Source organism: Mobula birostris, chromosome 7 (genome assembly GCF_030028105.1).
Source record: "Mobula birostris isolate sMobBir1 chromosome 7, sMobBir1.hap1, whole genome shotgun sequence".
In the NCBI taxonomy this organism is placed as follows: Eukaryota; Metazoa; Chordata; class Chondrichthyes; order Myliobatiformes; family Myliobatidae; genus Mobula; species Mobula birostris.
Window position 1 is genome coordinate 52,674,511 of NC_092376.1, and position 27,170 is coordinate 52,701,680.

The 27,170-nt window shown below is 43.5% G+C and overlaps 1 protein-coding gene across 3 annotated transcripts in view; it reads left to right on the forward strand.

The window, feature by feature from the left end:
* The window catches only part of pdgfd (platelet derived growth factor d), a 139,432-nt gene that overhangs the window by 85,264 nt on the left and 26,998 nt on the right, over positions 1 to 27,170 (forward strand). Inside the window, exons 2-4 of one of the 3 annotated variants that reach the window (XM_072263127.1) lie at positions 224 to 410; positions 13,942 to 14,128; positions 25,116 to 25,175. In XM_072263127.1, the coding sequence (XP_072119228.1) occupies positions 224 to 410; positions 13,942 to 14,128; positions 25,116 to 25,175 (434 nt within the window). Of the gene's footprint in view, positions 1 to 205; positions 411 to 13,941; positions 14,129 to 25,115; positions 25,176 to 27,170 lie in introns of all 3 variants that reach the window. The other 2 variants (XM_072263126.1, XM_072263128.1) reach the window with 2 other exon arrangements.

The window sequence follows — 27,170 nt, forward strand, 5'->3', positions numbered from 1 at the left end:
TTACTTCCTATGTATCTCAGCCTAAAAGGCACTGTGGTAATTATTGTCTTGGTTACAAATGGAGTTTCTAAGTTTAACTTTAATTGTCAAAAGTGTTAAATGTTTAAAGATTTTGTCATTCATTCTTATGCATGGTGATTTTTTTTGTATTGTTCTTCAATAATTAAACAACCAACTAATTTGTACAAGTTGTGACTACTAACAGAGAGCAATCACCTCACAGCAATTTATCGGAAAGAGGATACAATCAATGTCGTGAATAATGGATATGTACAGAGCCCTCGATTTCCTCTCAACTATCCAAGGAGCATTCTATTAACATGGAGGTTGCTGTCTCCCGAAAACACAAAGATACAGTTGGTGTTCGATACTCGCTTTGGATTGGAGGAACCAGAAAATGATATTTGCAGGTAAGCAGAAGATTTTTGTTTCTGAGAAACTCTATTCCTATCAGTTTTAAACAGTCTAAAGCAAGGTCTGTGCCATGTGCAATGATTAGGCCATAATGTTAATGCTCCTTGGATAAATATCATGTGATAAGTGTTAATGCAGAGATAGGCTTTGGACGAAAATGTACATGGTTTCTGTATCTGCAATGTACTTACAGCGTAGAATACCCTCAAATGATGGAGGATTATAGAATAAACCATAAAACAATAGAACATTACAGTACAGGACCAGACCCTTTGGCCCATGATGTCCCTACTGACCACAATGCTTCATCTCACTTGTCTGTACATGATCTACAACGTTTGTATATTCCTCCACTGTTCATCCCTGCTTCTTCATGTGTCTGCCTGAAAGCTTCTTAAATTTTGCTATCATATCCATGGCTACTACTTTTCTTGGCATCACATTCCAGTGTAATAAATTTTCTCTCACAGATCTGCTTTAAATTTCCCCCATTTCACATTAAACCTATATCGTCTATTATTTGGCATCTGCACCCTGGAGAAAAAAAACTCTGAATGTGTTTTTATATTGATTCCCATCATAATTTTTATCTACTTCTGTCAGGATAGTCCCCTGATGCTCCAGAGGAAATAAGCTTGTCCAGCCTCTCCTTATAGCCAATGTACTCCGATCTGGGCAATGTCCTGGAGACCCTCTTCTGCACCCTCTCCAAAGCTTCCACATCCTTCCTATAGTGTGGAGACCCAGAAATGCACACAAAACTCCAAATGCAGCCTAACCAAACCTTTATACAGCTGCAAAATGATTTCCCAACTTTTATGCTCAATCCCAAGCATACCTGACAACTTCTTTACATCGATGTCCACTTGTGCTATGATTTTTGGGAAAATATGAATGAGCCCCAAGATCCCCATGTACATCAATGCTCATTTCTGTAGATCCTCCTCTTGTATTTGATCTCTCAAAATGCATCGACTCACACTTGTCCAGATTAAACTCCACCTGCCATTTCTCTGAACACACCTCCAGCTGACCTAGATCCTTGCTGTATCCTTTGAGAAGCTTCGACACCATCCATCATTTCATTAATTTTCAATCAAATCATACAAAAACAGAAATTCCAAACTTATATTGCATGGGACACTCAATATTGATGCACTTTCATAGAGATGCTGGGACATGTGCATCAGATGTACAATTGATCAGTAAACAATAATTGTTCCTTTCATACTGTCGCCCTTTAAGGATTCTTTTGTGTGATTAGCTGCTAGCCGATGCTACACCAGGATTTGATGATAGCTGGTTCGCTTAGTAAGTTGTTTCACGAATAAAGTCACCTTGTTAATAGTTACCTTGTAGCCAATATACTCCAATCTGGGCAGCATCCTGGAGACCCTCTTCTGCACCCTCTCCAAAGCTTCCACATCCTTCCTATAGTGTGGAGACCCAGAAATCCACACAACTCCAAATACAGCCTTGTTAAGACAATTTCTCATATCTCAGTAAGTAAATGAGGTAGATTTAGAGGTAGCTGCCAAAGGGTAGAAAAGAAGAACGCTAGGAAGCAGAGTTTTTTTAGATTAGATTAGATTATGAGGACATGCAGTCCTCTTTTATTGTCATTTAGTAATGCATGCATTAAGAAATGATACAATTTGTTCCTCCAGAATGATATCACAGAAACACAAGAGTTTTTATGTGTATTTCACAATGTGCTGACTGTAAAGAGGCAGAATACTCCATTCCCAGAATCACTATTTCCTGTATTGTTGACAAAAAAATTATGTCCCAGCAGGAAACCCTCAGCAATTCATTGTATCCAAATCAATTAGTTTCATATTTATTTAATTTCTCCCATAAATCACATCTAGTTTCATTTTGGAATCTATTACAAGCGCAGCTTGCCACCATTTATCCAGAAAAAACAATGGATGAACAATGCTTCTAAAATATATTCAGGGAAATTATGGTGCTAATCCTGATACAAGGATCTCATTCCAAATTGATGACCATCCATTTGCCTCCATGTACGATGTCTGACCTGCTGAATTCCTCCAGCAGTTTGCTGTTGTTCCAGACTCCAGCATCTGCAATCTCCAAAGGTATAATCTGTCGAATGGCACATTAGGCATCTTCAGTTGCACGCACAAGATCCTGTAGCACAGGAAGAAGGAGGTTATAAAGTGCATTGAATGATGTTTACTCTTCACTCACTGCTACCAAAGTTATGTCATTATCACAATTCTACCCGTGCAGCTTATGTGACATACAAGATATTAACCACAAGACTACGCTGATGTAACTCCCTCCAGCTGCTCCAGTGACCACGAGCTGATGTTTCAGCTGGGACACTTTTGGAAGGCTAAGATTTGTTCTAAGGACTTGTACTCAAAGAGTTTTTAATAATCTGTCCATGTAGAGAGAATAGCATTAGAGAAAATCTAATATGAATCCCTGATTGGCAGGATAATTTTACAGAGTTTAAGCGCTGACAGCACTCTTCCCAATGCCCTGCTCCCATCTACTAGTCTCTTCCCAATGCCCTGCTCCCATCTACTAGTCTCTTCTCACTCCCCTGCTCCCATCTGCTAGTCTCTTCTCAATCCCCTGCTCCCATCTACTAGTCTCTTCTCAATCCCCTACTCCCATCTACTAGTCTCTTCTCAATGCCTTGCTCCCATCTACTCGTCTCTTCTAAATCCCCTGCTCCCATCTGCTAGTCTCTTCCCAATGCCCTGCTCCCATCTACTAGTCTCTTCTAAATCCCCTGCTCCCATCTGCTAGCCTCTTTCCAATGCCCTGCTCCTGTCTACTAGCCTCTTCCCAATCCCTTATTCCCATCTACTAGTCTCTTCCCAATGCCCTGCTCCCATCTACTAGTCCCTTCGCAATCCCCTGCTCCTATCTACTAGCCTCTTTCCAATGCCCTGCTCCTGTCTACTAGCTTCTTCCCAATCCCTTATTCCCATCTACTAGTCTCTTCTAAATCCCCTGCTCCCATCTACTAGTCCCTTCTCAATCCCCTGCTCCTATCTACTAGCCTCTTTCCAATGCCCTGCTCCTGTCTACTAGCCTCTTCCCAATCCCTTATTCCCATCTACTAGTCTCTTCTCAATCCCCTGCTCCCGTCTACTCGTCTCTTCTCAATCCCCTGCTCCCATCTACTAGTCTCTTCTCGTTAAAGGAAAATCTTGCCTGACAAACCTATTACAATTTTTTGAGGAAATTACCAGTAGGCTAGACAAGGAAGATGACGTGGATGTTGTATATTTGGATTTTCAGAAGGCCTTTGACAAGGTGCCACACATGAAGCTACTTAACAAGATTAAGAGCCCATGGAATTACAGGAAAGTTACATACGTGGATAGAGCGTTGGCTGATGGCAGGAAACAGAGAGTGGGAATAAAGGGATCCTATTCTGGTTGGCTGCCGGTTACCAGTGGTGTTCCGCAGGGATCAGTGTTAGGGCGGCTTCCTTTTACATTGTACATCAACGATTTAGATTATGGAATAGATGGCTTTGTGGCTAAGTTTGCTGACAATACGAAGATAGGTGGAGGGGCCGGTAGTGCTGAGGAAACGGAGAGTCTGCAGAGAGACTTGGATAGATTGGAAGAATGGGCAGAGAAGTAGCAAATGAAGTACAATGTTGGAAAGTGTATGGTTATGCACTTTGGCAGAAAAAATAAACGGGCAGACTATTATTTAAAGGGGAAAGAACTCAAAGTTCTGAGATGCAACGGGACTTGGGAGTCTTCGTACAGGATACCCTTAAAGTTAACCTCCAGGTTGAGTCAGTGGTGAAGAAGGCGAATGCAATGTTGGCATTCATTTCTAGAGGAATAGAGTATAGGAGCAGGGATGTGATGTTGAGGCTCTATAAGGCGCTGGTGAGACCTCACTTGGAGTACTGTGGGCAGTTTTGGTCTCCTTATTTAAGAAAGGATGTGCTGATGTTGGAGAGGGTACAGAGAAGATTCACTAGAATGATTCCAGGAATGAGAAGGTTAACATATGAGGAATGTTTTCCGCTCTTGGACTGTATTCCTTGGAGTCTAGAAGAATGAGGGGAGACCTCATAGAAACATTTCAAATGTTAAAAGGCATGGACAGAGTGGATGTGGCAAAGTTGTTTCCCATGATGGGGGAGTCTAGTACGAGAGGGCATGGCTTAAGGATTGAAGGGCGCCCTTTCAGAACAGAAATGCGAAGAAATTTTTTTAGTCAGAGGGTGGTGAATCTATGGAATTTGTTGCCACAGGCAGTAGTGGAGGCCAAGTCATTGGGTGTATTTAAGGCAGAGATTGTTAGGTATCTGAGTAGCCAGGGCATCAAAGGTTATGGTGAGAAGGCAGGGGAGTGGGACTAAATAGGAGAAAATGGATCCGCTCATCATAAAATGGCGGAGCAGACTCGATGGGCCGAATGGCCTACTTCTGCTCCTTTGTCTTATGGTCTTATGGTCTCAATCCCCTGCTCCCGTCTACTAGTCTCTTCTCAATGCCCTGCTCCCATCTGCTAATCTCTTCTCAATCCCCTGCTCCCGTCTACTAGTCTCTTCTCAATCCCCTGCTCCCATCTGCTAATCTCTTCTCAATCCCCTGCTCCCATCTACTAGTCTCTTCTCAATCCCCTGCTCCTGTCTACTAGTCTCTTAACAATCCCCTGCTCCCATCTGCTAATCTCTTCTCAATCCCCTGCTCCCATCTACTAGTCTCTTCTCAATCCCCTGCTCCCATCTACTAGTCTCTTCTCAATCCCCTGCTCCCGTCTACTAGTCTCTTCTCAATCCCCTGCTCCCGTCTACTAGTCTCTTCACAATCCCCTGCTCCCGTCTACTAGTCTCTTCTCAATCCCCTGCTCCCGTCTACTAGTCTCTTCTCAATCCCCTGCTCCCGTCTACTAGTCTCTTCTCAATCCCCTGCTCCCGTCTACTAGTCTCTTCTCAATCCCCTGCTCCCGTCTACTCGTCTCTTCTCAATGCCTTGCTCCCGTCTACTCGTCTCTTCTCAATCCCCTGCTCCCGTCTACTAGTCTCTTCTCAATCCCCTGCTCCCGTCTACTAGTCTCTTCTCAATCCCCTGCTCCCGTCTACTAGTCTCTTCTCAATCCCCTGCTCCCGTCTACTAGTCTCTTCTCAATCCCCTGCTCCCGTCTACTAGTCTCTTCTCAATCCCCTGCTCCCGTCTACTAGTCTCTTCTCAATCCCCTGCTCCCGTCTACTAGTCTCTTCTCAATCCCCTGCTCCCGTCTACTAGTCTCTTCTCAATCCCCTGCTCCCGTCTACTAGTCTCTTCTCAATCCCCTGCTCCCGTCTACTAGTCTCTTCTCAATCCCCTGCTCCCGTCTACTAGTCTCTTCTCAATCCCCTGCTCCCGTCTACTAGTCTCTTCTCAATCCCCTGCTCCCGTCTACTAGTCTCTTCTCAATCCCCTGCTCCCGTCTACTCGTCTCTTCTCAATCCCCTGCTCCCGTCTACTCGTCTCTACTCAATCCCCTGCTCCCGTCTACTCGTCTCTTCTCAATCCCCTGCTCCCGTCTACTCGTCTCTTCTCAATGCCTTGCTCCCGTCTACTAGTCTCTTCTCAATCCCCTGCTCCTGTCTACTAGTCTCTTCTCAATCCCCTGCTCCCGTCTACTAGTCCCTTCTCGATCCCCTGCTCCCGTCTACTAGTCTCTTCTCGATCTCCTGCGCCCGTCTACTAGTCTCTTCTCAATCCCCTGCTCCCGTCTACTCGTCTCTTCTCAATCCCCTGCTCCCGTCTACTCGTCTCTTCTCAATCCCCTGCTCCCGTCTACTAGTCTCTTCTCAATCCCCTGCTCCCGTCTACTAGTCTCTTCTCAATCCCCTGCTCCCGTCTACTCGTCTCTTCTCAATGCCTTGCTCCCGTCTACTAGTCTCTTCTCAATCCCCTGCTCCCGTCTACTAGTCTCTTCTCAATCCCCTGCTCCCGTCTACTAGTCTCTTCTCAATCCCCTGCTCCCGTCTACTCGTCTCTTCTCAATCCCCTGCTCCCGTCTACTCGTCTCTTCTCAATCCCCTGCTCCCGTCTACTCGTCTCTTCTCGATCCCCTGCTCCCGTCTACTAGTCTCTTCTCGATCCCCTGCTCCCGTCTACTCGTCTCTTCTCAATCCCCTGCTCCCGTCTACTAGTCTCTTCTCGATCCCCTGCTCCCGTCTACTCGTCTCTTCTCGATCCCCTGCGCCCGTCTACTAGTCTCTTCTCAATCCCCTGCTCCCGTCTACTCGTCTCTTCTCAATCCCCTGCTCCCGTCTACTCGTCTCTTCTCAATCCCCTGCTCCCGTCTACTAGTCTCTTCTCAATCCCCTGCTCCCGTCTACTAGTCTCTTCTCAATCCCCTGCTCCCGTCTACTCGTCTCTTCTCAATGCCTTGCTCCCGTCTACTAGTCTCTTCTCAATCCCCTGCTCCCGTCTACTAGTCTCTTCTCAATCCCCTGCTCCCGTCTACTCGTCTCTTCTCAATCCCCTGCTCCCATCTACTAGTCTCTTCTCAATCCCCTGCTCCCGTCTACTCGTCTCTTCTCAATCCCCTGCTCCCGTCTACTCGTCTCTTCTCAATCCCCTGCTCCCGTCTACTCGTCTCTTCTCAATGCCTTGCTCCCGTCTACTAGTCTCTTCTCAATCCCCTGTGCCCATTTACTAGTCTCGTCTCTTCTGTAACCCATGTTTCAAGAAACAGTCCCTGCAACATATCTCTGATTAATTTCATGCTTTATGAGTGGATCACTATAATACTTCTTGGCTAATTATTTAATATGTAATGAAGCTAATTGCGAAATATTCAAAGCTGGTGTCTACTCTCCCATGATTTTCATAGTCGTTCCAATTGACTTTTACAAAAGGGAAAACAGTTGACTAAATTGGCTATGAAGTGCAATTTTGAGTGGCTGTAAATGTGAAGTGAATTATCCTAATTATCATCATGAAAATTATTGCACCTGCTTTTGTTAAGTAGATCCTTCAAATCCAAATGCAGGCAGACTGAGGAGATAATTTTATGTTGCTATCATAACTGATGCCGCCTTTTAACTTTTATTTTGTATTACAATTATGCAATGTGATTCTATTTGCTTTCAGCCATCTTGTCAGTATTATGGCAATATTTTTAGAAGTCACAATACCATCACTGTAGTACGAATAACTGATTAGGATTCCCCCAAATTTAGAAAGTTTAAAAAAAACACTTATCAATGTGAACATACTGATTAGAGACAAATTACTTTACCTGGTATGTGAATTCAAAATAAATTGGATGGGGAAGAGGAGGTTGGTGTGGCAAAAAAGTGGGAGAGTGGGATGAGATGCTGCTCCTCAAACTTGCATTGAGCCATAATAACATAATATATATGAGCAGAATTAGGCCATTCAGCCCATTGAGTCTGCTCCACCATTCCATTATGGCTGACTTATTATCCCTCTTAACTCTATTCTCCTGCCTTCTCTCTTTAACCTTTGATGCCCTTAACAATCAAGAACCTATTAATTTCTGCTTTAAACATACACAATAACCTGGCCTCCAGTCATCTGTGAAATGAATTCCACAGATTCACCATCTCCTCATCTCTATTCTAAAGGGACATTCCTCTATTCTGAGGCTGTACCTTCTGGTCCGAGAGTCCCACACCATAAGAAACATGCTCTCCACATCCACTCTATCTAGGGCTTTCAATATTCAATAAGTTTCAATGAGATCACCCCTCATTCTTCTGAATTCCATCCAAACACTCCTCATTCATAAACCCTTTTCTTCCTGAAATAATTCTTGTGAACATCTCCAATGCCAGCACATCTTTTCTTAGGTAAGGGGCTCAAAATTGTTCACAATACTCCAAGATCAGTTTGACCAATGCCTCAGCATTACATTTTTGCTTTTATATTCTAGTCCTCTCAAAATGAATGCTAACATTTCATTTGTCTTTCTTACCACCGACTCAACCTGCAAGTTAGCCTTTGCACCTACATGAGGACTCCCAATTCCCTTTGCACCTGTGATTTCTAAATTTTTATTCTACACCTTTATTCCTTCTACCAAAGTGCATGACCATGCACTTCACTACACTATATTCCATCTGCCACTTCTTTGCCCATTCTCCTAATCTGTCTAAGTCCTTCTGCATACTCCCTGCTTCCTCAAAACTACCTGCCCTTCAACCTATCTTTGCAAACTTGGTCAAAAGCCATCTACTCTACCATCCAAATCATTGACAAATAATGTGAAAAGGAGTGGTCCCAACATCAACCACCTCATCACTGGGAGCCAACCAGGAAAGTCCCCCTTTATTTCCACTCTTAGCTCTCTGTTAGTCAGCCACTCTGTTTTCCATGCTAGTATCATTCCTGTAATACCATGGGCTCTTGTTTAGCAGCCTCAGGCACAGCACCTTGTCAAAGGCCTTCTGAACATCCAAGTAAACAACACCCATTGACTTACCTTTTGTCTATCCTGCCCGTTAATTCCTCAGAGGATTCCATCAGATTTTACCCCTAAACCTTATTCTTAATAATGGACTCCAACATTTTACCAACCACTGAAGTCAAGCTCACTGGCCTATAATTTCCTTTTTTTTTGCCTCTCTCCCTTCTTAAAGGGTGAAGTCACTTTTGCAATTTTCATGTACTCTAGAATCTAGTAATTCTTGAAAGATCACTACAATCTCTTCAGCTACCTCTTTCAGAACCTTGGGGTGTAGTCTATCTGGCCCGGATGACTTATTTACCTACAGTCCTTTCAGCTTCCCAAGCACCTTCTCCTTAGTAATAACACCTACACTCTGCCCCCGATACTCTCAAATTTCTAGTGTACTGCTGGTGTCTTCCACAGTGAAGACTGATGCAAAAGTTTATCTTAATTGCTTTGTGCCCCCCATTACTATCATTGCAACAGTGCAGAGGACACAGACTATTAGATCCGAATGGGAACGGGATGAAAATTGTAAGCAACAGAATGCCCAGGGTTATCTCTGCAGACTGGACACAGATGTTTCACAAAGTGGTTGCCCAAACTGTTAATTCCCGCATTATGCAGAAGACCATGTTGTGAACACCAAGTGCAGCACACTAGATTGGAGGGAGTGCCAGTGATTTGCTGTTTCACCCGGAGACGCTGTTAGAGTTTCTGGCTAGTGGGAAGTAAAGAAGTAGAAGAATGTGTGTTGCATTGCCTATGGTAGCTAGGAAAAGTACCATCAGAAGAGGGGTAGTTGGTGGAAATGGAACAGTCTCTGTGAAATGTTATGGAGACATGAGGGGAAAGTGTATCACCTGGTGGGATTTCTTTGAAGATGGTAAAAATTGCAGTATCAGTGCACTAGAAATAGCGTTGAAGGAGTGGGCCCAGGTAGGACTGAAATAAAGACTTCCATATTCTAATTGATCAATCCCAGCTGATCTGACTCGATGATATGTAAACATGTAAGCTTGATGAACGAAACCAGGGCAGAGGAAGAACAAAATACTGATGCAGCTGGGAGGTGCAAAACATTGCAGTAACTGGAACTTGGGTCTGTCTTGATCTTCTTGAATGGTTCGACAAGTTCAAGGCCCACTCCAGTGATTCCACTTGCATACTCCCTTCTGCCATCACCCTTTAAATGATCCTCTTCGTTTGATCAGCTACCTGTGAGAAGCTGAGCATTAGCTACCCTGGCAAAGGTATCCTACAAAAGATAGCATGCATTTCTTTAATAGTGATGTGAACCCACTTCTGAACAAAGATGCTATGATAAACATTATCATCATCTGTTGGATGTTTATGATGCTGTCTCACTACAAGCATGTAGTGTGTAGTTTGGACAACTGCCAGAATCACACAGATATTTTGGTGCCTTCACATGAGGTGACAAAGACGTTCCACTGTTGTTCCATCTGTTCCGGTTCACTTGTGACATACAACAACTCAATTACTTCCTCACTGGACCCCTGAAATGTGATTCGCTGACCTTGTACTTGCTGTGTTTGAGTGCTGCAAACGTGCACACACAAGACTGCGTGACCAGTTACAACGATGACTGTCTGGGTCAGTTGCACAACTCTGAAGTTTGGCCTTGCTTTTGCCTCTTACATGATACCTACAGTCACATGGACCTTCCGTGCAAAGCCCCCAAGTTTCTGCTGCGGTTGTTCCATATACAAATTATGAGGAGTATAGATGGGGTAAGTACACATGAGCTTTTACCCCTGAGTTTGGGTGAGATGAGAATTAGAGGTCAGAGGTTTAGGGTGAAAAGTGAAATATTTAAGGGGGAACTATTTCACTAAGAGGGAAGTGTAAAACAAGCTGTCAATGGAAGTGGTAGATGTAGATTCTATTGCAAGATTTAAGAAAAGTTTGGATAGGTACAAGGACGAGAAGGGCGTGGAGGGCTATGGTCCAGATGTAGGTAGATAACGACCATGCAGGAAAACATGCTATCATGGACTAGTTGGGCCAAAAGGCCTGTTTCTGTGTTGTGGTGCTCTATGACTCTGTGAGGCATAGCATTCTGCAACTGTCCGGGCCTCTGACCACTCTGATGAGCTAACCACTCCTGCATCAGATGACCATTCCCCATTGGTCCTGATTGGCTCTATATAAACTTAGAAAAAAAATTGAAAAACATTTACATAATTAAAAAATATAAAAAACACACACTAAAATATAAAAATAAATTGCTATTAAGCCCCATTCAATTTGGATAAAAATTCACTAAAGTAATGTAAATGTAGAAGACTAACAACTTGCCTTTAAATGGAAGTTTGGCTATGCCATTGAAATGAATAGGGTTGTGCTTGGCTCTGGGAATAACTGGCATAAGGCTGAAGGTATGCATTGCATCCAGCCCATCAGCTCCATATGGTATTTCACCACTGCTGACTCAGCACCAAGTCCAACCACAGAGTGGGAAGTCAAATATACACCCCAAGTCATTCCTATGGTGCAAAGGCAGAATTAGCCAGCACTTTGTTGTACAACCACTGACACATCATCAGTTTATCTAGCCCATTGTTTCTCCACATGTTGGGGAGAGGAAGGCCCTGTAGAAGATAAAAGATATGTATTAGAACTTTCAATTTGAAGAATAATGCAGGGCTTCATTGTGCAGTTGTTAGCATGTACTCAATATAGTCCACTGGAGTGAATGATGTGTGCAATATAGATAGATAAAATAGAACTCTATCACTAGATTGACCAAAAACTCCACCTTTATTGTAGCCACACTCAATTGTAGATTTCTGATGTAAATGAATGATATCTATGTGCATTGGGATTGAACTGCCTCTTTAAGTGTAAAATACGGATTTTACCTGACTTAAGGACAAGGGATATATATCGGGGAAACACGGCACAGTTTATTTACATTGATATGATGTAAAATGAATCCAAAATTACTGAAAATGTCATGACAACCTAGAAAATAAATCTTTCCTCAAACAGAATTTTGAGCAACTTCAGTGGGCCTTGTATTCCTGTTTGGAAAGAATCAGCCTGCCTGCTTTGCAGATTACACATTTAAATTATAAACATGGCTAATAAATATGAGACTTCCTGCCGTTTACCCCTGCCTGTGACTATTGCCTAGAGAATCAGGTAATTTAGCATCCTGCGAAGAGCATGACTGGAAATGACTAGCTAAGGAACATTATGAAAAATAAAAAAAATAATGAATGATTGTAAGGGAAGCAAGTGCAATAACATTCCATCACCCTTCGCCTATACCTTTGATGCTTTTATGATTGCTATGTGTTTCTTGTTATAAAAATATGAATCTTACAAATAACATTACATTCGCCACAATTCAGTTCTTTGATATTACAGAAAATATATTTTAAAATAAGGGTCATGACAAAGGTGAAGTTATTCTGCATCTATCAGGACTTTAATAATATACACATGCTTTGATAATTTATGTCTCTGGAGATTAATTTTATGTTTCTGGATACAATATATATGTGTTCTAGCCTTATTATATATTCTGGATGATTATCTGCCATGGTTCAATAAAAAGGACATGATTCTTATTAAAGTTTATATTCTGCAGTGGAAACATGCTTGCAAGCTCTTTTGTCATTTTTCACAAGATGTCAGGCAGCAACTGTGCTGTGACAAATGTGACTTTACAAGCACTTTATTCTTCATTACTGATGGCTTTTTGACCTGTGTGGTCAGCTCACCGTGACGATGTCTTCATGCACAGAGGCAGAGAAAACCTGACCCTACATTAATTGCAATAATTTGTAGATTTCTGTCCATCTTCAAACATTGGGAAAGAAATGTACATACTCGTCCCAAATTAACTTTGACTTTGAGATCACCTTTTCATTCTGTTTTAATCTGCCAGTGTTTTATTCTTAGAAGTTGATGAAAGTCCCTATCCCTTCCAGCGCAGTAGCATTCCAAATGAAACTAAAAGAAAAGAAATTTCAAATAGATGTTTTTTAAATTTCAAAGACAAATTGCTTTCACTGCTTTCTTTGAAGAATATCTAATGTTGCTAGTGAATAAATTTGCATGTGAATATTTTGCACGTACCTGAAGCAGAAAGGTGAAATTCTGCTCAAGCTCAATGATTGCAAATTGCTGGATGTCGTCCTTCATTCTATTTTTTATCAATGTCAATAGTCATTTCATCTCAAGTAAATCTTATGTCAGTCTTTCGTTGTTGTCTGATACAGCTTCATGGTCAATAAAATCAATAAATGCAGTTCGTATTGTAAAAAAAGGACCTTTTTGTCAATGTTTCTCTTGAAGGAAATAATTGCCATTTTTTTGAATAGTCACAATTTTAATCACATTCAAACTGGAAAGTCATGTGATTAGACAATTGCAAAATATTTCTATTTGCATGCGTATAGTAGAAGTGAAATTTATTACGGGAAAGGACAAAAAGAATTACTGCTTAAGTGCCCAAGTTATTCGAAGAAGTGTCACTACTTGATCGCCTAGTAATACGCCTTTCCAATTAAGCATGTAATCAACTTGGTTTTCAAATACACATTATTTGCATTTCCAGGTTATGTTTATTCATGTGCAGAGGCAGGTTAATGTTAGTGCATAATATTATGGCTATGAGCAGGATGGCACAGATAATATGCTTGTTTCTTTCCCTTGCTAATTCTGCATTTGTGAGCTAGAAAATGATAGGAATAGCAGGTAAAGGAATTGAGGGTAACGGTAGTGAACAAGAATCACAGCCTAATCCAACTCTATTTGTTCCCAATAATGATATACATACAGTAACCAGCGAAATCAATGAATAATGTTCAGGCACTATATATGTACTCCTTAACTATAAACTATTGTGTCCTGCTGGTAGTAGTGTAATCCCAGATAAACCGAGGTAACTGCTTGTTCATTGATTTTGTGACCTTCATTCATGCCACCTTCCCTTCATCAGATACATTACACACCACTGCTCCCAAAAGCTTTCATTTAGCCATTAAAGCTCCCAAAGAACAATATTGATTTTAAAAGCAGTTGCAGTGTTTTCAGAAGTAACTACTAAACTTTGCACCCTCCGTCCTTTAGGTATGACTTTGTAGAGGTGGAAGATATATCTGACACAAACCGAGTTATCCGCGGAAGATGGTGCGGAAATACGGAAGTTCCTCCAAGATTAACATCAAAAAGCAACAAACTAAGGATAACCTTTAAGTCAGATGAATATTTTGTGGCCAAACCTGGATTTCGCATTTATTACTCACCAGTAGAAGTGGTAAGTAATAGCCATTAATAAATTAATAACTAAGGACATAGTTTTGATTCATATTTCCGTAAATGGGCTTCATCTGCATGATGCAGCTTGTGTGGATGGGGTGAAGAGATCATTAATCAGGTTAATACTGCAGTCCAGTATGAAAAATGTCATGTCTAAAATATGATGTGGCTTCAAGAGAGAAAAATAACAAGTAAGAACAGCTCAGCTGATGTCAGGAGAGTCATAATGTATTCTCTTTTAACCATCTTAAAAGGTGTTTGGCATCATGATTTTAATTGTAGAGTAGCATTTTGACTTTGGCTGGGAGCTGGAAGTATTTTGTCCAAAATTAATTACAAATCATTTATTTAAGAGAATGAAAAAAACTGTTTGAAGTGATGGAGATTTCCTGTCTTCAAAAAGCAAGAACTTTATCTTAGGAAGGGATTTTCTGAATCGAAGCATTCTAACCTAGTCAGGTGAAAAGATTCTGTTTCAGAAGAAGTAGGAGCCAACACGAAAAATTGGAATGCTGAAAAAGACTGTTGCCTACTTTCTTGCTCACCCAGCAGTTGTAACTGAGGATGCTTTTCTGTTCAAAGGAGTGGTCCAAAGTCTCAAATACCCTTAAAACATAATAGTTGTCATTCTACCCATCTGCACATCAATTCCCACTGTCACTCCCTGTACTAGGGCTAATTATCAGTAACCAACTAACCACATGGTCACAGGGAGAACTTGCATATTGATATTACCTGAAATCAGGATCATACTCAGGCTGCTGGAGCTGTGTGTTTCATCACTAATTGAGGTGCCTCTGTGCTGCCCAGAAACCTCATGTCACGTTAAAGACATTTCTATCTGGCATTTTATAGTAATTACATTAGATGAAAGCAATCCAAAAGGCTCATTCTAAACTTGTAAGTTCCAGCATTTTTACTTCAGGCTAAAAAAGTTATGAATATCGTTGTTGTTATTGGCACTCATTATTGCCATTAAGTATAGGAGATGGGACAGTATGTTGCAGTTGTATAAGTCACAGGTGAGGCTGCACTTTCTAGAAATACCCATAAGGTCCTTTGGAAAATTGCAGAATGTTATTATTTTAACATGGAAGCCATTTCATTAAAATATGAAAGTTAAGCAATCAATTTTTTGACAAAGTAATTACCTCAAAAGATTAATATATGTAATATCATCTGCTTTGGCTGAGCTAAAACAGTAACGAGCAGAGTGAGAATATTTACTATTAGTATTAAATCTTGTCAGCTTGTTTATCTTTACTCCTCTTCTGACAATCAGAACATGCAATCAAAGTGTTGTGATAGCAAGAAATGCCAATGTTTGAATAAAATTCCTTCAAAACCAGTAAAGTGAACTGCTGCTTTTCATCTGTGTAGATGACAATTCAAAGGAGATAATGGAGGAAAAAGATGGACTGAAAAATCTGATAAGGCTTCATGTGAACTCTTACATGCCCTTTCAGATTTTGTTGCCATATGCTGGGGTTGCCCTGGTTAGACATCTTTTCCTTAAGAAACCCAAAGTCAGAGGCGTGCTTTCATAGTGGATGATGTAATTCTACTCATAACCACTTTTAAAAAATAGTTCTCATAGAAAACACTGTCACATGGGAGGACACAGGATATTAACTGAAGAAAAAAAAACATTTTCCATTGAACTCCGCATAATAATCGGGCAAAAGGTCTGATGTCAGGTTTGAAAAGACAACTGTATAAACTTTCTGAGACTTGTCTCCTAAAATGAAACCTATATGAGTGTCATTCAGGGAATTAGGGATGAAGATAATTTTACAGCCATTAGTTATCACTAGGAAATTGTAAGTGCCATGAATATCAATATCCAGGCCTAATTCTTAAACTGTGCTCTATTCCACAACATTCTATAACAATGGACTTTTAAAGTTCACCTTGAACATTAAAAAAAACAGTTTTGAGCAACACACACAAAATGCTGGAGGAACTCTACAGGCCAGGCAGCATCTATGGAAAAAGGTACAGTCGACGTTTCGGGCTGAAACCCTTTGGTAGGACTGGATTTCCAGCATCTGCAGGTTTTGTCTTGTTTGTGGAAAAAAAACGGATAATGGATCAACTTAAATCTCAAGGTAAATTCAAACCACTTTAATGTCAGAGCAAATATAATCTATTTCTCCTCATCCAGCCTGTAACTGATACATATCCTGCTCTGTTTACATTCCAACACACATGACTCACCATTCCCATGGCTGAGAGACTGGGCAGATGATCTGTTCTCAAGTTTACTCCTTTTCTGTGCTGATTCAGTCACGTGGTTGACCATCATCATCTGTTTTCTCTCATTCACCTTATGGGAAATCCTGGCATCAGCTGCAGATGTTTCAATTTAGACTCAAGTTTGACAAATGAGAAATTATTTGAAAAAATACACTGTGGCACTGTAGGAAAAACTAGCAGGTCTCAAGGTCATTTGCTGAACTTACTGGAAATATACTGTAATGTCATTGATTTGCATACAATCTACTATAAATTACTTTGAAAATTTTTGAACAATTCGTATTTTCATATTGTTTGATTATATCAATATTTGGTATCAATTGTATATCAGCTTCCTTTATCATTATATGTTTGCTGTTTTAACATTATCTGTTGACCATTATTTTAAATCCAGTTTACACATATTGTAGGTGTCAGATGGATTGAAGACAGGAACCAAGTTAGGGGAATGTTAGCAAGGATATCTGAATATGAAAAAGCATCGGGGGTGGGGTGGGGGGTAAGGCAGTTAGGGGACTAAAAGAACAGAGATAGCACATTCAACCCTGAGCCTTCTCTCCTTCAATGAACCCGTTCGCCTGCCTGTATTTTATCCAGCATAATATCACAGGTTAACATCTTGATCATCTGAACTGCGCAGGAACCCACAGCCTAATGGTGGAATAAATTGAATCATTTCATTTCCATTCATATAGCAGTATGGATTCCTGATTCCCACCCTTAAATACTTAGCTTTAGAAAGCTCCAGTAAATTCTAGGTTGCAGGGGGGTATCAGTGGATTGGTTAGGCGACTACAATAAAAATCATTCTGCAGAAACAGGACGTTTTGTATTTTAGGAGAATCAGAAAGATGGAGAAACAGAGTATACTAAAAAGTGTACTTTTTAGAGGAGGAGGAAGTTGTTGAAATGCATGTCCGCAAATCCCTGAGGTAGAAAAGGTGGTTAGGCATGCACAGAATGTAAAAGCAGGAGACCAAAGGAGAACAGTAACAGGCCACAGGTAGAGAACAATGTAGAGCTCTGGTCATGATGGCACTGCAGAGGAGATTTACAAGAATGTTGGCATGGCTGTATAATCATAATCAAGAGGAGACACTGGCCAGGAGGGGGGTACATTCTTACAGACGGCAGAGGTTGAAGGAATGTTTATTAATAGTGGAAGAGATACTGTCACATTTAAGGATGGACCCATTTCCCTTTGTAGAAAAAAATAAATATCTAGGAGACCTCAATGATGAGAAGCTTCATCTTATATTCTGTCTGGGTAGCCTCTAACCTGATGGCATGGATATCGAATTTTCCTTCTGATAAACAATTACCCACTCCCACCTTCCTCTATTCCCCACTCTGACCTTTTACCTTTTCTCATCTACCTATTACTTCCCCTGGCTAACCTCCTCCTTCCCTTTCTCCTATGGTCCACTCTCCTTTCCTATCAGATTCCTTCTTCTCCAGCCCCTCCCCTTTCCCACCCACCTGGTTTCACCTGTTACCTTCCAGCTACCCCACTTCCCCTCCCCCCCACCTTTTTATTTTGGCATCTTCCCTCTTCCTTCTCAGTCCCGAAGAAGGGTCTCAGCCTGAAAGGTCAACTGTTTATTCATTAACATAGCTGCTGCCTGACCAGCTGAGTTCCTCCAGCATTTTGTGTGTTGCTTTTGATTTCCAGTATCCATGGATATTTTCATGTTAATAATGACTGTAAATTCAGTTTCTTTCTCCTTAGATGCCTGGCCTGGTGAGTAATTCCAGCATTTCTGCATTTATTTCAGATTTCCAGAATCTGCAGGTTTTCACTTTTCAGTTAAATCTCCATATTATGTTGAAAACTTCGTTCACAACTGGAGTTATACTCACCTTCTCTTGACACTTAAGCAACTTCATTTTCAATACAAATGGCAGGCAAGCACAGTAAAATACCATTTATAAAGCTGAAGCTAGCTATCTCTTTTACAGTCTTAATTAGCCATGAACATCCAAAAGCATACAGCTAGTGACACTGACAACAGGAGTCATTTCAAAATCCATTAGATTCCATTAAAACACTAATTTTATAAAATTGCATACCACTGTAATGAAAAGTTGTTTAACATGAAATACCTTCTTTGGCCGTCCCTCTGGTTGGCAATGAGTTAGTTCCACGCTGGTTTTCTGGGCTCTGAGTTGGGCAGTGAGGTCAACATAGGAACACATACTGTCACGGTCCCAATTCCCCATTTTCTCCTAATTCCCTTTCATGGTGGCACACCAGGTTCTCATCAAAACCTATTATGTTGAAAACCCAGCTTTGTATCCACTTGGTGCCAGATCGTTATTTAGCCAGTGTGGTAATTAACATTCCTGGCCACTTAGGATTCTAAGTTTTATTTCAGTACCGAGGTTTACCTGGGTAACTGTGTCTCTCCGAGTCAAGATAAGGATTCTAAGTTTTACTTCAGTACCGAGCTTTACCTTTGTAACTCCATCTCTCCATGTCAGGAAAAGTATTGTCTACCGCTTGCCTTTCTACGCTCCATGTCAAGATTAGTTTTGCCTGCCACCTATCTCCTGTTGACCGTTCAGTGCCAGCAATGCTCTGTGTCAAGATAAGTTCTGCCTGCCTCCTGCTTTCCTGTTCACCCTCCTGTTTGCCGTTCAGCTCCAGCCACCCTCACACCCTCGTCTGCACCCTAACTAAATCTCCATGCCAGTGTCCTGCGTTTGGGTTCGCCCCGTTCCTTGCAACAGAACGACCTGGCCCAACATAGACCCAGCAGACACAAACACCATCCTACAAGCCCCCACCACTCAGGGTTCCCCACTGGGACAGCACGACCAACTCCTCAGGGAGGTCATGGAGAATCTCCGTTCCCTGTCTGCTCACATCACACAGATCGGTAACCTGGTGGACCGTGTCTCCACTCATGTTGCTCAATCCACTCCTGGAACCCCGCCCAGAGAGCCTCACGTACCAGAGCCGGAGCACTACATGGGAGACCTGGGGAAGTGTCGGGGTTTCATCCTTCACTGCTCCCTGGTGTTTGAGCAGCAGCCATCGACCTACTCCACAGATAAGTCTAAAGTTGCTTATGTCATTGGGTTGCTAAGGGGAAACGCATCAGCATGGGCCACAGCAGTTTGGGCAACCAACCGGATATCTGCTCCTCTTTCACCAGTTTCATTGCGGAGATGAGAAAGGTCTTCGATCACCCAGTCCGGGGTAAAGACGCCGCTAAGCACCTACTCACTCTCTGCCAGGGCTCCCGCAGTGTTGCTGAATATTCAGTGGAGTTCCAGACGTTAGCAGCCGACTCGAGGTGGAACGATGAGTCGCTCCAGGGGGTATTTCAGGGTGAACTTAGCGACCTGGTGAAGGACGAGTTGGCGGCGAGAGACAATTCCGACAGCCTGGATTCCCTGATCCCCCTGGGCACCAGGTTGGACAACCTTTGGGAGCGCCGTGGAGAGAGAACTGGTCGTCCACCACCTTCAGACACCTCTCGGCTCTCCTTACCGCCCCTCGCCAGAACAAGCCTCTCTCCCCCTCCTGCACCCCGAGTAGCTCCCAGCCCTGCAGTTTCCACCGCCCCGGGAAAGGAACCCACGCGGCTGGGACAGAACCGCCGTTTCCACCGCCCCGGGAGAGGAACCCACGCGGCTGGGCCGGGCCCGCCGTTTCCACCGCCCCGGGAGAGGAACCCACGTGGCTGGGCCGGGCCCACCGTTTCCACCGGCCCGGGAGAGGAACCCACGCGGCTGGGCCGGAACCGCCGTTTCCACCGGCCCGGGAGAGGAACCCACGCGGCTGGGACGGAACCGCCGTTTCCACCGCCCCGGGAGAGGAACCCACGCGGCTGGGACGGAACGGCCGTTTCCACCGCCCCGGGAGAGGAACCCACGCGGCTGGGGCGGGCCCGCCATTTCCACCGCCCTGGGAGAGGAACCCACGCGGCTGGGCCGGGCCCGCCGTTTCCACCGCCCCGGGACAGGAACCCACGCGGCTGGGACAGAACCGCCGTTTCCACCGCCCCGGGACAGGAACCCACGCGGCTGGGGCGGAACCGCCGTTTCCACCGCCCCGGGAGAGGAACCCACGCGGCTGGGACGGAACCGCCGTTTCCACCGCCCCGGGAGAGGAACCGATGCAGCTGGGGCGGAACGGCCGTTTCCACCGCCCCGGGAGAGGAACCCACGCGGCTGGGGCGGAACAGCCGTTTCCACCGGCCCGGGAGAGGAACCCACGCGGCTGGGACGGAACCGCCGTTTCCACCGGCCCGGGAGAGGAACCCACGCGGCTGGGGCGGACTGGCCTTTCTCCCGCTGAATGTTTCCAGAGAATGAGAGCGGGCGAGTGTCTATATTGCAGTCAGTCCAGCCACTTCCTTGCCTTCTGTCCCCTTCGGCCAAAAATGGGGGGCTCACCAGTAGCAGTGGGGACCCTGGTGAGCCAGACAACCTTCCCTGTCGTCCCCCGACCCCGGGTGCAGCTTCAAGCCACTCTGTGTCATAATCAACAGTCCTTGCCTCTGCTAGTGCGAGTGGACTCCGGCGCAGAGGGAAACTTCCTGGACGAAAACCTAGCCCTCCAAGCCGGTTTTTCTCGAGAGCCTCTGTGTACCCCCCTGGACGCCAGTGCGCTAGACGGTAAACTCCTGGCCCGTGTCACGCACTGCACGGAACCCCTGCTTCTCCTTCTCCCCGGAAACCATTGGGAACAGATACGGTTTAATCTAGTTTCCTCTCCTCAAGCCCCTTTAGTTCTCGGCCACCCTTGGCTAAGCCGTCACAACCCCCACATTGACTGGTCCACCAGGAAGATAGTCAGCTGGAGCTCGTTCTGCCATTCCTCTTGCCTGCAATCTGACCTTCTCCCCGTTGCCTCATTACCCACCAGTGGGCTGTATAGCCTGTCTCGTCCAGAAAACATGCAAGCACAAGGTGGTGAGAAAGGATCTAAAGAGGGTAATTTTGAAACAACTCAGTCATGTTCTGAGGATAAAGTGCCAGATCTGCGTTGTAATGAGAAATTAGAAGACAAAGAGATCAAGTTGTCAGCTGTTGTATCCAAGCCTCATGAAGACAAATTGGAGGAGAAATCAGTTGTAGTGGATGAACCTGTGGAAAACATACCAGTTCAAACACAAGGGGTGGAAAGTCCAATACAATCGCAAGAACAGACTACAAAGGTTGAAGATAAAGTAAGAAACCTGACCAGTGATATAAGTAGCAAGAATAAACCAACCACTCGGGCAGCTAAGAAAGTATGCAGTCCTGAGCATGTGTCTATAACTGTGCAAGAAAAGCCTTCATTGACTTCCACAAAGAAGAAACCAACAACTGATTTAAAGTCGGGAAAATCTCCAACACCAGTATCAGTTACAAGAGCAAGAAATCAATCATCTCCTGTGATTAAAAAAGGCGTAAAGGAGAAGCGAGTCCAGAACGCAAAAGACGACAACATAAAACTCAAGCTACCCAGATCCATGCGCATTCATCCCACGTTCCATGTTTCCCAACTGAAACCTGTGTCTGTCAGTCCATTGTGCCCCCCCCCCCCGCCGCCGCCGCCGCCGCCGCCGCCGAATCCCCTCCACCCACCCGGGTCACCGACAATCCGGACAAGCCTGGTGGTTCGCCTGGAGACTCCCGTTTGGGGGGAGTGGGTACTGTCACGGTCCCGACCATTAATTCCCTATTTTCTCCTAATTCCCTTTGATGGCGGCACACCTGGTTCTCATCAAGACCTGCAGCATAAAAACCCCAGCTTTGCATCCACTTGTTGGCAGATCGTTGTTTAGCCAGTGTGGTAATTAATGTTCCCTGCCGCTTACGATTGTGTATTCTAAGTTTTACTTCAGTACCGAGGTTTACCTGGGTAACTTTTGTCTCTCCGTGTCAAGATAAGGATTCTAAGTTTTACTTCAGTACCGAAGATTACCTTTGTAACTCTTATCTCTCCATGTCAGGAGATATTGTCTACCACTTGCCTTTCTACGCTCCGTGTCAAGATAAGTTTTGCCTGCCGCCTGTCTCCTGTTTGCCGTTCAGCTCCAGCCACTCTCACACCCTTATCTGCATCCTAACTCAATCTCCGTGCCAGTGCCCTGCATTTGGGTTCGCCCATTCTTTGCAACACATACTTCTCCACAGATGGGGCAGGTGCTGACGGATTTGACAAACGGGGTGAGTAGTTTGTGAGGCGACCTGTCCTTTCCACTGCTTATTCAAGCTTTCTGCGTACTAATGGTATATGGCTTTGAGGTCCTCTATACCATCCTGAAAGCTCCTTTCATGCTGTGGGTGAACATGGGCCAGGGTTTCTCAGTCAATAGGATGCTGCACTTCGGGAAAGCTTCGAACTCATCCTTGAATCTTTGTGTCCACTTTGGTAATCTCCTCCCCTGTTAGAGTCAGAATAGCATATCTGCGCTGGACATGCAAACTAAATGGACAGCCCGATGTAATCAGACCAGGGATATCGATTGCCAATGACACACGAAAATCATTCACCAGCCAGAAAACTTCACATAAAATGCATTAAAATATATTGAAGGAGTATTTTTTCTTTATAAGTCGACTGCATTGCAAGCATTGTTTTTTTATTGTAGCAAAGCAAATGCTGCCACAAAATCACTGGACTACAGGGCCATCTCAAACTGAGCTTAAGGTTATAGAATATATTTGTGCTCTGTGAGTTCTTAATCTCCACCAAAGTCCATCACTGAACGTATATATTAGCACAAGCGGCTAAGGCACAAGAAGCTGAACTAATATTTTCAAGGGATCTTTGCCTTCTAATTTGAAACCTTCATTGCACCCCAGACCAGGATGATCCAGCATCAGACCGGTGTAATGCAGATACCTGGCTTCGTGTTGATTGGGAAGCTGATTAGCAAAGTCCCTCGTGATCTCTATACTTCTGATCTTCTGACCTCTGACCTTTAAAGTGAGTTCCCTCTCCAAACCACTGGCTGCTGAATCTCCCAGTCTGTGCACCTTTCTCTCAGCCATCCTAGTCCCACTATGATTTTTTCGTACAATCTGGTCTACTAAGGGTAGAGACCTCTTGACTGAAGGAGGTCCCAGAAAGGAGTGATCTTGGACTCACTCTGTAAATTGGAGCAGGAGGGTCTGTCTGGAGCAGTGCATCTGGGATCTGAGAGGCATCTGAGGGAGAAGTCTGGTTGGAGCTGGTGGGTTACGTCATCAGTGCTGAGTTTTGGTCACGTGGTTTGTGCAATTAGATGTTTCTGCCTTTTGAGAATGAATAATGCAGGCTGGAACGTGTAATAACTAATCCTCACAAATGATTGACCTCCTCTGCTCTCTCCTTTTTGGGGGGTTCAGGTGTGCATGAGGCCACTCCCTTTCCCTGGAGTGCTGAAATCCAGCAGCACCTTAGCTATTGTTGCCTAGAATCTGAAAAGACATTTTTCAATCTATTCTCAACTCTGTCCCTAGTTTTTTTTTCATACAGCCATGCATTTCAGCTGTTGTGGAAGATTATGTCCTCCATTTCTCCTAGTATACTTAAGGTCCCAGCAGAAAATGTTCTCAGCTTTTGACATGTTCTGTGCTAGTGTCATCTTCCTGAACTTTTGGTTTATTTGCTTCCCCTCCCATGATGGATCTCTGCTGTGTCAACATTTTAAATGTCTTCTTCAATAATCTTTAATTTCTGAAAATTATGTTTATTTCATCACCACTGGAGGTGTGTACACAATTTAAAATAAAGTCTGTGATTGCGCATCATCTACAATGTGGTGTAATTCCCCATTGTGGTCTTCTGTTACATTTGATCCCCTCCATTGGGACACCACTTGACTGCCTCTAACTTGTTTGCTGTACTCTGTTTATTCTTGTATTCAGAGGCAACTGCTTTCCAAAGGATCTGAATGCCCTTGAACTGACACTAATTCCCACTGCAGCATTAGCAGCCCTTCCTACCAGAGCTATTTATTCATGTGCTCACTCTAGTGTCCCAGACCTTTGCTCCTGCCATCAGTTTGTATGCCGCACGCACAATAGCATGCAACCAGATTTCATTGCAGTGAATGGTAGTCACAAACAAACCAAGGAATTGCAACTCATTCAGTCTAATATTTAGCTATTATGTAAAGGGCCACTTGGCTCAAAATGAGAATCATCGCAAGACGGCTCTAAAACAAACTCTGCAGACCATTTACACGCCACTTGAAGACTACATGCCAACTAATTGTGCATCAAACAATGTTCAACCAGCAAAGTGTGTGTGTCTGAAAGAAAAATATTTATAATGTTTTTGGGTTTGATCACTTTTACAAAGCGAGTGATGATAATTTTTCAACAATGCTCCATTTTGTTGCTCGGGGAATTTGTATTTTGTTGTTTCTCTCGGAGTACCTTGGTGCTACTTCCATTCCCTCTTCACCGTGGCAACTATAATGTCTGTCGCTACTGTCTGGCTGCTGTGGGGAGTGTGTCTTTAAGAGATGACTATCTCCACTGAACACTGTACTGCCAAGCAGTGGAAACTGAGTTAAATTGGTTGTATTCAAATCATGATGAAGTGTGTCTCTTTGGATGGAAAACACATTAATATTGTTGTAAAATTGTACGCAGCCAATTTTTCATTTCATTTAGAGGAGCCCGATTTACTGCCATGCTTTAGCTTGCCAAACAAAGGGAGGGCCAATTTCTAGGCATGTATGTTAACAGCAACAACAAAGGCGGTCAGTAGTCCAGATATTTATTTCATTCTGTTTCAGGAAGATTTGCAGCCGCAACCCTCAAAATCAAACTGGGAGGCAGTCACAAGTTCTGTTCCGGTAAGTAATCTCGAGTGCTGATATATGACAAAAGCATTTAACACACTGAGAGTCTTAAGTATCAATAAAGCTACTTAAAGGAATATCAACCTCATTTTCAACAGGTAAATTACATTTACACTGTTTCCTTGCACATTAAACTTTACACTGTTTCCTTCCATTTTAGCTCCAGCCTACGTTTAACCTTTGTGTCTTTGTCTGAAAAGCTGGCTGGCTTTCCCAGTCTGGATTGTTATCCACCGACCACATTGGCTCAGCCTGTTTTTTTTTTATTTGCCATTTCTATTTTTTGTTCTCTCTGAGCATGGATGATATGCTCAGCCTGACCCTGTTGGACTTGACCTTCTGCTCTGGATTTCACAACTCCCACATTCTTTTTTCTGTGTTCTTGCTCTCTAACTGTTCCCATTCACCTCCTGACCAGATAACCTTGTTTACCATGATGATCACAGTTTTACTGTATCCCCCCTCCCCCACCCTCTCCACTGCTTTGCAAATTCTTTTTGTGTCATTTCCAGTTCTAACAAAGGGTCGATTCCCACAGATGCAGCCTGATCTACTGAGTATTTCCAGTATTTTCTGTTTTTTTTAGATTTCCAGCAACTGCGGTTTTGTTTTTGATTTTTGCAGGCCCAGATGATTCTACTCTTCCTGCTGATGTGGAGCACGAGAGTGTTTAACTTTGCCTGGAAATTCACTTGCTTAACTCTGCCTTTCACAGTACTACATAAATGAAAATAAATGATTCTAGAAAGTAGGTTCTTCCTGGATTAAACTGCACCAGGGCATTTACTGTGAATGGATTGTTTTTACATGTGTAAGCCATCTTCCACAGTGGTCCCAGATATAATGATAGCATTCTAAATGTCCTGGCAGAAAATATGTCACGTCTATTCAATGTGCCTGTGGCTGGGCACTCACAACCTCACCAGGTTTCTTTGTGTTGCCTGCTTTGCCATTACAAAAATTTAAAGGGGCGGACTGCACCACGTGGAAGCTGTCGCGGTAAGTCACTTTAACTTGCTGATTTATCAGCTCTCTTTCCCATCTCCCAACTTCCATACATCACAGTGCCAACCCGTACAGCTGCTCAAACTTGCAACCCCAGCTTGACACTGCTTGCCCCTTCACAGCTTCCACTGTTGATCATCCGATCTAAACCCCACCTCCAGGATCTCACCCCTTGACTCGAGCAGCTGTCTGCTAAAGGCCATCGAATGTGGCCCCCCCCCAACCAACTGGTACCTTCATTCTCTACAAGTGACCACTGGACACTTCACTGCAGTCCACAGCAATCATGGGTCTGACCATCACCTATCGACAGGAGCCAGCATTCTCCAAACTCTTCCGACAAATAGGACTACCAACTCCACCTCCCACTCCTTAACCCGCATTGGTGCAGGGTGTGATGGAGAGGCTTTTTTGTGTTAGAAGATCAATGTTGTTACACTTTGGCCCTTAGGCTTCCAGTGGCGATGGCACTAATAAAGCATCATTAGTGCATAATGCACTGCCCAGTTACTTCGCTTCAGCAGGAGCTGGTCATTATCATCAGAAATGGTTTTAAAAGATTTTGTTCCATTTTGTGGCTGGAAATGTCATTAACTACTCAGCGGTCATAAAATGGAAAGAAAAAAAATTACAACACAGACTTAGGCCAGCTCATTGTGCCTGTGCTGATCGCAATGATAGCAGACTGAGGCTCCTGAAATACTGTTTAAATATGACAATGGTTTCTGCTCAAGCACCCTTTTACCCAGTTCCATTACCACATCATGGAAATTAAATATGCTTTTGAGTACAGTTAACAGTGAAATAATGTTGTAGCTATGCGAGTCTACATTAGGCAGATGTACGACATTGTCACATGGTAACAGAACTTAAAGGCTGCAGTGGGATTTAAACATCCTTTAACATATTTGAGAATTTGTTTTGATTACAGATTCCCAAGCACCACATAACTTTCTGGAAAAAGTATCAAATGGAAGCTTCCTG